The following is a 12518-nucleotide window of genomic DNA, read 5'->3' on the forward strand; positions in this document are numbered from 1 at the left end:
GATTTTATTTATTCATTCAAGACACACACAGAGAGAGAGAGAGAGAGAGAGAGCACGAGCAGGGGGAGAGGCAGAGGGAGAAGCAGGCTCCCCACTGAGCCAGGAGCTGGACATGGGGCTCGATCCCAGGACCCTGGGATCATGACCCGAGCCGAAGGCAGATGCTTAACCATCTGAGCCACCCAGGCGCCCCAGGAAAAGAAAATTTCTAAAGCTTTTACCCGTAGAATGTTTGCTATTTTGCAGACTATAACAATGTTTCCTTAAATTTGACACTGTTCAGCAAAAGGGACACATGATAGTTGACCTTTTATTTATTTTTTATTTTTTTTAAAGATTTTATTTATTTATTTGAGAGAGAGAGGCAGAGGGAGAGGGAGAAGCCGACTCCCCGCAGAGCAGGGAGCCCAATGTGGGGCTGAGCCACCCAGGCGCCCCCACTAGTGGGGCTTGCATACAGTCAACTCATAGGCATCATTTCTGATGCATAATTTTTCTATAATAAGAACTGGATAATACAGAGAAAGTTTAAAATATCCTCCATAGAGTGACCGCTGTAAGCTGTCCTAAACTAGCATCTTTAAAAAATCTTACTCTTGGGGCATCAGGGTGGCTCAGATGGTTGAGCGTCTGCCTTTGACTCAGGTCTTGATCCCAGGGTCCTAGGATCAAGCCCCGTATCAGGCTCCCAGCTCAGCGGGGAGCCTGCTTCTCCCTCTCGCTCTCCCTCTGCTTGTGCTCTGTCTCTCTCTCTCAAATGAATAAATAAAATCTTTTAAAATTAAAAAAAAAATCTCATTCTCATATCTCCTGGACAGGCTGGCTAAGAACTATGTTGGTTTTTATATCATGTCCAAAAAAAAAAAAAGCATTCCTTATATAAGCTTTGAGAAAACTGAAATATTAATTTCTACAGAATGTGTGAAAACTAAATTATGAGGAAAAATAAGGGAAAGCTAAAAGATTGGTGAAAAAACTGTAAGGGAAAATATAACACCATTAAAGATAAATGCTCTGAGAAAGCATCCTAGGGACCAATCAAAGCCCTCTTCACTAGGGATAGGTTCACTATCCTGAGTGTGGTGATAGTTTTACAGTGTATACATTTGTCAAAGCTTACAAAATAGTGCACTTTAAGTGTATGCAGTCACCCTAAAAAAGAAAGAAAAGAAAACTACATATGCATGAAAACAAACAGTGTACATTTGCAATTCAGAAGGATTACCAATCTTCAACAGGACCTGAAAATTTGGAAGCTTTCATGTTGTTAAAACACGTATACAAATATACTCCATCCACATTAGATGAAATATGTAAAATTTAACATTTCAAATTACATAACAATTTATATTAGGGTAATGTAAATGAAATTAACTTTCAGGGGAGAGAAGATAGGGAAGAAGATGGCAGCATGAAAAATAATGGTTGTTGGTGAAGAAGGAGGGTTGGTATTTCCAGGGACTAAATACCCGTCTGGGAATTTAAAAAGTGGTAGGTTTGTAAGAAGAAAAGAGATAAAACATTTATTCATCTATTGCTTCATTTATTCAACAAATATTCATTGAAGTCTTATGACTGCTAAGAACTGCAAAGCATGGATCAGCAAAAGATCTGGTCTTTATCTTTATTAATTTATAGTGTGTCATGGTAGAAAGTTATCAATCAGGTTACTTCACAAATATTAAATTCTCCTGTACAAAGTGATAAAGGAAAAAGCCATGAAAAAGTATGACAGGAGTGTCAGGAAAGGTTTCCCTGGGAAGGTTTTCTTTGAGCTGGGAGGTGCAGAATGAGTCATCCTTAACTATGTAAAAGAAGACAGCGTGTACTAAAGCCCGGGGCAAGTAAAACATGGTACCTTTGAGTAAATAAGACAGGAATTGGTCCACTTAAGAGATATTTTGGAGTTAAAAATCTATGGGACTTTGTAATAGACTGTATTTGGAAGGAGAGAAAAATAACAAGAACGATATCAAGATTTCCTCAGTCCACAACTGGATACATATGCACGGCTTTTACTGAGATAGGAAACACAGTAGGGAGGCCAGGCTGGGGGTAATAGCCAAAGGTAGAAGAAACACATGTCCATCAATGGATGAAGCGATAAAGAAAATGTGGTATATACATATACTAGAATATTTTCAGTCCTAAAAATAAAGGAAATTCTGACCCATGCTCCAACATGGATGAACCATGAAGATAGCTAAGTGAAATAAGCCAGTCGTAAATACTATATGATCCCACTTATGAAAGGTATCTAGAGTAGTTAAATTCATAGAAAAGTAGAAGAGTGGTTGCCAGGGGCTAGGGCAATGGGAAAATGAGGAATTGTTGTTCTGTTGGTATAGAGTTTCAGTACGACAAGATGAAAACGTTCTAGAGATTGGCTACTCAACAATGTAAATACACCTAACACTACTGAATTATACAGTTTAAAAAAGGTTAAAATGGTACATTTTATGTTATGGGTATTTTACCACATTTAAAAATTTTAAGTACGCTGAAAAACTGCATTTTAGCTAACTAGCTAGCTATATAATTAACAGATCCATAGATAGCTAACTAGCTGTGAACTGAAGATATAAATTTGAAAATCATACAAAGCAACAATAATTTTATTACACTGCTTTACAATCATCTCCTCCCTCCTCTTTAAAACCCTGGGCATTCAGTGACTCTGTTAAGTATGAGGAATTCTCATCCTGTCCTCCCTGGAGCCTCAGTTTGACACAAGAGTCTGCATTCATCTACCAAGAGAAAACAACTTGAAAATTTGGAAGTAACGGCAGACATAAAGCTTTCATAGCTGTGGTACACCACCACAACTAAAAATATCTCTATTTGTCTATGCACCTAATTCCAGCAAATATTAAAAATGACAAGCGCAGATACTGAGGAAAAACATAAGACGACTTCTTTGAGCAAATATGCATTGGTTCTAGAGATAAATCCATTGTTTGCACATCAGTATAGATCCCTCTTGAACAATATTATTCTTCCTACCTTGTTTGCGTACATCCTCAACTGCAGCGACCAATTCTTCTTTGAGATCTTGACTCTCCTTAGCAATCTGTTCACCCTTATCCAGGAAGTTTTGAGTGGCTTGTTCTACAGAGGCAGCCAGTACATGGGCTTTCTTTGACCTCCCTTTCTTTTTACCAGATGGGCCTTTGTTGCTTGTGTTGACAAGGGTTGTCACCTTAAAGACGAAAGAAAAACTGTCAAACTAATCTGCACCACTGTCTAGGAAAAAACACAGTATCATCTCATCATTTTAAAACAGCCCTTGTTTATTAAATCATGAATGCACATCCCATAGCCTAATCTTAAGGAAAACGGGGAATTATACGAGTTAGCATATAAATAAACAGCTATTTATTTCATAGAGAGAAAAAAAAAAAGTATGTGAATACATTGGAAGAACAGACCCACCGGTAACTTAGTTTCCAGTTCACTGGAGGTTGTGCTTTTACAGATTGATAGGACAGTGCACACTGGAGTAACCAGCTTCCGGAAGGCAAGAAAAGGAAAACCAATGTGGAATTGCCTCTGAGCACTGACTCAGGAGAACCAACACCCAGTCCTGAGTCCCCAGAGTCAGGGCAGAGGTGAAAGAACAGTTAATGAAGAGTGGGCCATCAATACCCATTACTTACAGGTCATTTATCAAGGACTTTTGAAGAGCTCTGCTATTTCTGATTTCATCTTATAAAAACAAAATGGCAAATTTGATCTGAGGGAACCGAATGATTTAGTCTCATAATTTGGTTAACCAGCTAAAATTTCCAGACTTGAAATTAGATTTTCATTGCCACTCTTTTTCCAAGTATCATAGTTTGTAACACATCTCAAATGCCAAACTTCTTTTAGCACTATAACTAGAGTTATTTAATTTGCTAACAAAGCTGTTATTATCTTTCAAACAACTTATCTCCTATAGATTTCTGATCCTTTATTTCCTACCAGTGAGAAGTTTGAGAGTGGAATGAAAAAAATTGGTTTCATATTCTGTTCAGCAAAAGTTGCGAGTCATCGTGGCCTCCATATTTTTTATCGGCTTCATAAAAATGTGGGTGTTGTGGTTTATTTTCACTGATATTTGCCCTGATTAGCAGACTCAGGATTTTATTGGAGGTGATCAAGAAAGCTAGTCCACAAAAAAGTTCCAAATGCTGTTGTTTCTCCTATTTTACTCTAACCCCAAAAGCAAACAAAGTGATTAGTCAAAGTCACAATTAATGTCCAGTCAGTTTATAGGGCAAGCAATAACACCAGAAGGCAAAAAAGTATTGAATAAATGTGAACTAAGCTGATGAATACAAGCAGAACCAATACGTAAGAGGTGGTGAATGTAACACTGTGGACCTGTCATACTTAGCTCTCTTTTGATTGCTAAATAATTAGATACAGTGAATTAAAGAAAGACTCTATAAGGACATTTAAATACAAACACGAGACAAAAAAAAAAAAAAAAGGAAGGTACCATCATTAAGAATAAGACTGTCAGATAACGATAGTTAGCTGTAAAATGTGTATGTAGCCCATAAGACATTAGTCTTTTCAATTCCACCCACAATGAGGCAACCATCAGAAGAAAGACAGCCTGTCACAAAAGTTACTTTCCTAAGGTACAAGAGTGTTCTCGCTCTCTTTTTTTAAAAAGATTTTATTTATTTGACAGAGAGAGAGTACAAGCAGGGGGAGCGGCAGGCAGACAGAGGGAGAAGCAGGCTCCCTGCTAGCAGGGATGTAGGGCTCGATCCCAGGACCCTGGGATCATGACCTGAGCCAAAGGCAGACACTTAACCATCTGAGCCACCCAGGCACCCCAAGAGTGTTCTCCTTAATAAGGATATACTTTAACGCATTAACATACTACTCTTCTAAGAACCTCAACTCCACCAAACAGCCAATACCTGGAAATAAGCACAAAAGCCCCCTAAACAAATACTGCAAACACCTCAAAAATCTTGATTTATGATAGGCTCATTATTAGAGGCAAATACTTTTATTCTCAGTGATATCTCACTTATTCTCATCTTATATGCAGTTCTGAGTTTTGAGATCTAATTTTTTTAGTCTTCTCAAATTGGAAACAACAGAGAGGGGAAGGAGCTGTTAACTTTGGGTATACTGACAACCTGGGGGAGTAGAAGCTGATAGTGAAGCTGTCAAAATAGCAAACTGACTATTTCATCCATTCATTTTCTGTAAAAGTAATACATTTCAATTCTTCTGTTATCTCATGCTGCATTACTGTATAAACAATTTAGGTATGCTCATAATAGCAAATTAGTATAAACTGTTACTTATATGGAAAAAAAAAAGCCATGGAATATTACAGGAAGTTTCTAAGAAAAAATGTGATTACATCTAAATGAAGCAAATCAATTCAGTCCTCTTTTAGTCAAAGCTCTCATTTACTCATGAGTGGAAGACCATGATAGGATGAAAGAGAAAAATAGAGGGGAAGTGATAGGGGTCCATAAATGCTCATGTCTTAATCAGTTTAGAATAAAGAAACAATTGTCAACCCTCCCCATTGGTATTCAGTATTTTATTAGAGGACAATGTCAACAAATTGGATTTAAAAAAAGATATAAATGTTAGAAAGGCAAACAGTAAATTATGCTATTACCTATACAGAATATGACCGTATCAATAAAATGCAAAAGAATTCAAAGACAAACTATTAGAATTACCATAAGAGCAAAGAACAAGGTGGCTAAATACTAGATAAACAATAAAAAAGTCTAACATAACAGCACTAACTAGTAAATAAATGTAGTTTTAGGGGCGCCTGGTTGGCTTAGTCAGTTAAGTGTCTGACTCTTGGTTTCGGCTCAGGTCATGACCTCATTGGTGGTGGGATGGAGCCCTGGGTACGCTCTGCACTCAGCAGGGAGTTGGCTTGAAGATTTTCTCCCTCTGCTCCCCTCCCCACTTGCACACGTGCTCTCTCTCTCTCGTAAATAAATCTTTTTTTTTTTTTAAAGATTTTATTTATTTATTTGACAGGGAGAGACACAGCGAGAGAGGGAACATAAGCAGGGGGAGTGGGAGAGGTAGAAGCAGGCTTCCCGCAGGGGAAGCCCAATGCGGGGCTCGATCCCAGGACCCTGGGACCATGACCTGAGCCGAAGGCAGATGCTTAACGACTGAGCCACCCAGGCGCCACCCGCAAATAAATCTTTTAAAAAATGTAATTTTAAATATCCTATTCACAATAACTTGATATTATCAGGGATAACCATAACACAAAACATAGATGAAGAAAAAGAGAAAAATTTTAATGAAGACCGTAAAAGGTAACTTGAATAATAGTGAGACATACCATATTCTTGGATAGGAAGACAAAAATGTTAAGATGTCATTTCTTCCCATATTATTCTACAAGTAGCATTCCAGATAGTTATACAGTAAATCAGCAAGAAAGCCAAGACAATTTATCTTCATTCAGTCCATTTCCCTTTCCAATTGCAAAGTTAAAAGGCTTTTAGTAAATTAGAGAAAGGTCATTTAGGATGTGCATATGCAGGACTCTTGCTGCTCACTTCTTGGCCAGTATATGACATGTTTGGGATGGAAAAAACAAAAGTAGTTTAGGTCTAACAGTACATGAGAACGTGGAGGCTATCCTTTTAAGGATAAACTACTCTTGGGAATTCTTAGTCTAGCCAGCTAGGCAACTCTCAGATTCAATCCCCTCTCCTGCTAGATGAGCACACTCTCCTATCCTCCAGTAAGAACCTACAGCACTCTATTACACATTTTCCTTTTCTCCCACTTGAAGCTGTCATTTTCACCTTGATGTTATATATTTTTATTCTTCTTGACCTATACCTACATTTACACTTAAAAGTGTGAAAGTTAAAGCCCATCTATGTCGGTTCTATTCTGGATTTTATAGATGAAGAAATTAGGCTTAGAGATGCATCAGAGGTAGAAAAAATAACTTCCTTAAATTCATATGGCTCAAGAAAAACCAAAGGCTAAATTATTCCTGTGCCCGATACTGTATCTTTAGAAATTTAGAATTCAGTAGTTTCTTCTAGCTTTACTGTCTAACTGAATGAGAGGTTGTTAAAGGATAAAATAATCTTAAAATATATTTATTCTTCATATTTGTCTCCATATTGTCTACATGTGTTATTTGTATCCTACTGTTATCCTTATATTCAATGGCATTCTTTAGATATCACAATATAAGAATGTACTTATCAATGTTAGGGAAACATTAACCAACGGTTTTATCCTACCTTTCTGCAATGCCTTATAACATCTGATGTATTCAATGGTCTCAAGCTGAAAAAACATATCAGGGATTTTTGTATCAGTTGAGTGTGAAGGATGGACAAAACTGTCCTAAATTTGTTGTAACTAACAAAATGGTAGAGCTTAGGGTTTCCATAAAACAATATTCTTCTACTAGTAAAATACAGAAGAATAAAGGAATTTGTTCCTTAGTCATGAAGAACTGAGATATACTAAAGAGCAAGAATCAGAGAGTTTTCAATGAAGACTACCACTATTTAGTCCCACAGATACATCTACCACCTCTTCAGTAAGTTAGGGAATATCCAAACTATCAATGCTAGCCAATAGCACAGGTAGTTTCAATGTAAGAATGTAATGGAATCCATGACTGGATGCCTTGGAGAGATCAGAGCAGCAGGGACACATTCTAATCAAAAGGTGGTAGTCACAGAGGCAGCTCAATGACCTCTGAGGCTACAGGTATTTATGCCTAAGGTTCGATATTCAGACAGGCACTAGGTCTTGGGTAGACAGTACTTACAGACTATTAAGTGTCTAGGGCAATCTTTTAAGAGATGGCTTTTCTGTGGAAATTCCTGGCTGAATGTTATATGTCCTCCTACCCCAACCAGGCACTCTCTAATGCCCATACCAACTTTCACCCAAGCCTAGAGTCATATAAGATCAAAATCTCTTCTTTCCTTTCTAACAATTTGCAAGTACATCTTTTGTGCAGTAGGAGAAAAGAGAGAGAGAGAGAGAGAAAGAAAGAAAGAAAGAAAGAAAGAAAGAAAGAAAGAAAGAAAGAAAGAAAGAAAGAAAGAAAGAAAGAGAAAGAAAGAAGGGGAGGGGAGGGGAGAAGAGAAGAGAAGAAGAGAAAAGAAGAGAAGAGAAGAGAAGAGAAGAGAAGAGAAGAAGAGAAGAGAAAAAAGTTCCATCCAGCAACAGAGATTAGGAGTAATAGCATGAATATTGACACATATAGAATTGGAATGATGTTTCCAAGGCAGTAAGAAGACCAGACCTACTTGGGAAAAGGCTATATGAATGATACAGGAAGTAAAGTTAGACAGATGTAGTGGAACAAACTTTGATGAAAGCCAAGCCAAAGAGTTTAGATTTTATTAGTCACTGCCAATTTTTTGAGCATATATTTAAAGTGTTCATTTTTTTCTCTCTATTCATTTCTCAGCCCACTAAATTTTGCTTTTATTCCCATACCTCCTGTAGCAAAGTTCTCTTAAACTCATCTCTCACTAAGGTAATCAATAAGTTGCCAAAATCTAATTATTTTTTTATCACATCATACCAGTCTGCCACATTTACTGCTATTGACTCAATTCTCCTTCCTTCTGGAAATGTCTCTTGGCTAATTCTCTTAGCAATAATCTTCTCCAAACTCCTGTAGCTTTAAAAAGGACATTATCATCAAACTTACTTCTCTCTGTACCTATCTCCATCTCCCTCCCTCCTATGCTAAGAAAGGCATTCTGCTACCATCATTCCCTTAACTGGTCTTCTGAACACATCCTCCAGAACCCTGTTTCATTAACTATGTCAGCTTCTCTCTAAATCTTTCACATGCCCCCTTCTGTAGGCTCTTCAACCTTAGCTTAGAAGGATACTAACTATTCTCTAGTTCTACCTCTAATATTTCTTCAATGTCCCTGCCTCTCATTAGAGAGAAGAAATCCTTCAGCTCATAGATAAGGGTATAGTGGTCAAAGGTCTCCGAATCTTGACATAATGATGGTCCCAATGGACCCCGGCCAATGGAAAACATTAGCAATAGCCAGAGGATGGGCACCAGTTTTCAGATGCACTGAAGGTATGATCTGAGTATAAAACCACAAGAGCCAGGCTGGAATAGACTGGCTAATCTAATGGTATAGACGGGCTAATCAACAGCTAATGTCCTAAAAGTCGACCCTCCATTCCTGAGTAATAGCAATAATGCAGTGGCCAATATCATTTCATTCTTTACTTTTTCTTGCAATATGTTTTATTGTAAGATAATTTGTTTATCTGACAATGTTTTATGATCTCTACTTGATCAGTTCTCTGATTCCATGATCTAAAAGCTCAATAGACACGGAATACTTTTTTCCAAAACAATAAGCCATAGTCAGAACACCAAGACACTTTGTCTCAGCAACTCTGTCACGCAAGAACCAGCAACAGAGTAGTTTGTCTAAACCTTACCTATAGGGCAGTCAACTGAAAGTGAACTCTGGAGACATCACTGCCACCTGAGGCTAGTTAGAAATGTAGAATTTTAGGCCCCATTCCAGAACTACTAAAAGAGAATCTGCATTTTAACAAGATCCCTAGGTAATTTATATGCACATTAAAATCTAAGAAACACTGAATTTTAGGACAACAATTCTTAGACTTGATCATGCCTAAAAGTCATCAACATGCCTAATAGAAGACAAATTTATAGATCTTATAGTGTTTCTGCTCAGGTAGGTCTGGGCTAGGGAATTTTGAATTTATCACACAAAACTATGGTATACATATGGATTATGGACCTTACTTTGAGAAACAGTAGTCTAGTTGAAGCGGAAAAAAAAAAAAGTGAGAGAGGTGAAGCAATGACTTCTAACAGGTGACCTCTTCCTCCTATTTTGGGTGACATGGCAGCTAATTGATGAATTAACCAACTGACTCTTGGCTAGAAGGCAATCTCCTCTATTGCACAATCACAAAGAACTTGGAAAAGTAAGATTATACAGATGTGGATGCTATGAATCAAACAACTGTTGGAGCAATTGAGAAAAACAATAAAACTGAACCAAGAGCTGAAAATAAAAATGGCAACTTGAGCATTGTTTTGCTGGATTCATGCACTTTGCAGATGTGGGTAGTAAGTCTTTGTGAATTCTACAGTTGCGTCTCTCTGAAGTACTTCATCATAATTTCTCAGCTACAATAAGAGAGGGTTGTGATGACTGCTATAGCTTAAAAAAAGCAAGAGTTTTCTGAGGCAAAATATTTGAAAACAAAATTATCAAAAACAAGTTATTTATTCCAGGAGCAACTGAAAATAAATGAAAAATTTCTAAAAGAAGAAAACCTGTCTAACTTAAGATAGGAGAAAGTTAAATGCTCAAATGGTAATACATTTGATAAAATGAAGCTTCTCCAGAGAAATCTTACCTCAGGTTTTAAAGAACTGCCAACTAGTCAAAATGACATTATCCTTGAATTATTCCTCGATAACCTTGTTTATTCATTTAACAATTATAGAGTAAGCATAAATATGACTTATGCTTTTCCTTATAAAATATATGAAAAGATATATGCTCACCTTGTGGTATACTCTATTAGAAGTTATTTCCTATCATAGAATCTCCATGACATTTAAGGTATATGGATGTTGTGCACATTGGACAGAAAGGAAGCCCAACAAGGTGAGACTAGTTCTGGAGTAAAAGACTTTGATAATCAAACTTATTGTAACTTCATAATAACTAAAGTAAGATTTCCATGTGTCAGAAACTACTACACTAGAATTTCTTATTGAACTGGTCTTTCTACCCCAACACAACTCCCCACCCCATTTTCGACAAAAAGAATTAAATCATAAAATGCATAGTTATTGATAATTCCACAGCTTCAAAAGTCAGAATCAGAAATGACAGTCTTTTGGGGTGCCTGGGTGGCTCAGTTGGTTAAGCGACTGCCTTCGGCTCAGGTCATGATCCCAGGATCCTGGGATTGAGCCCCACATCGGGCTCCCTGCTCCACAGGAAGCCTGCTTCTCCCTCTCCCACTCCCCCCTGCTTGTGTTCCCTCTCTCACTCTGTCTCTCTCTGTCAAATAAATAAATAAAATCTTTTTTAAAAATTAATTAATTAATTAATTAAAAAAAGAAATGACAATCTTTTAATAATACACTAGTGATTTGTGGAGGGATAAAATAGAGAATTATTCTGTCTCTTTGCCTTTGAAATTTCCTCATGTTATCTGATATTGACAATGTAGAATTCAGATATACGTTCACTGATACTGAGATTTGTTTCCAGACCTAGAAGCAAACACTCTTTAACTTTGAAATAAGGATTTATTATTTAATCTGAAATAGACCTGAATACTACTAATTATTTCTATAAAGAAAGCCTATGTATAATGTATTCCATTTAAATTATTATTTTTTGTAGACTCACCCCCAACTTTTTTTTTTTTTTTTTTTTTTTTTTTGAGAGAGCAAGAGCATGCATGTGCAGCAGGGGAGAGACAGAAGGAGAGGGAGACAGAGAATCTCAAGCAGGTTCCATGCCCAGCGTGGAGCCTGACACAGGGCTGGATCTCACAATTCTGAGATTATGACCTGAGCCAAATCAACAGACACTCAACTAACTGAGCCACCCAGGCAACCCGACTCACCCTCACCTTTTATTTTATTTTTTTTAAAGATTTTATTTATTTATTTATTTATTTATTTATTTATTTATTTGAGAGAGAGAGAGCACACAAGCAGGGGGAGTGGCAGGTAGAGGGAGAGGGAGAAGCAGACTCCCCACTAAACTGGGAGCCTGATGCAGGGCTTGATCCTGGGATCGTGACCTGAGCCAAAGGCAGACATTTAACCAACTGAGCCACCCAGTGCCCCAACACCCTCAACTTTTAAATAAAACTACAAGGCAAACCTTCTCACTCAGTTGCTTTGGTACACAGTTCCCAAATAGTTTCTTTTGAAGTATATGATGCCAAAAAGTAGAATTCAGAAATTAACCCCAAAACAGATATTCTATAATAAATGTACATATTATACATAATAATATATATAAATACAATAAATTTTTTTCTAGACTTGAGTGGCTGTAATTTATGAAGAGGTACAATTGAGTACTGGATTATCCATTCATCTTATAGGTAAGAAGTGATTCAAACTTATTTCCTAGGAAGTATCTCAGTAGTGTCTATAAGCCAAGATGAAATAGGGTAGCCTTCTCTTTAGATACATCTTCTTCATAAGAAACTCAATTTTCTTTCAAGGATGTTAAGCTAACATTTCCCCCACTCTTTATTAAGGCATGCTGTTTCATATTTAAGTAGGAGCCCAGAGGAGCTCCATTTCTCATAACCTCTGGGGAGTATAGTCTAGATTCACTTCCTTCCAAAAACTTGTCCGAGAGAAACAGCATTTAGTTTGCTTGAAGGAAGTTCTGTCCATTCTCTCTCCACCAATAATAAAATCACAACCACTCAATATTAAAGCAGAAAAGCAAAAAGAGAAATGGTATTATACTGGAGAC

General features: G+C 37.1%; 1 protein-coding gene across 6 annotated transcripts in view; it reads right to left on the reverse strand.

The window, feature by feature from the left end:
• Positions 1-12518, reverse strand: part of CTNNA2 (catenin alpha 2) — a 969847-nt gene that overhangs the window by 869873 nt on the left and 87456 nt on the right. For all 6 annotated transcript variants that reach the window (XM_064573571.1, XM_064573572.1, XM_064573570.1 and 3 more), the window contains exon 2: positions 3004-3199. In XM_064573571.1, coding sequence (XP_064429641.1) covers positions 3004-3199 — 196 coding nt within the window. The remainder of the gene's footprint in view (positions 1-3003; positions 3200-12518) is intronic.

This window comes from Mirounga angustirostris, unplaced genomic scaffold (genome assembly GCF_029215605.1).
Source record: "Mirounga angustirostris isolate CCGP_5_RB_7025 unplaced genomic scaffold, mMirAng1.0.hap1 SCAF_10, whole genome shotgun sequence".
In the NCBI taxonomy this organism is placed as follows: Eukaryota; Metazoa; Chordata; class Mammalia; order Carnivora; family Phocidae; genus Mirounga; species Mirounga angustirostris.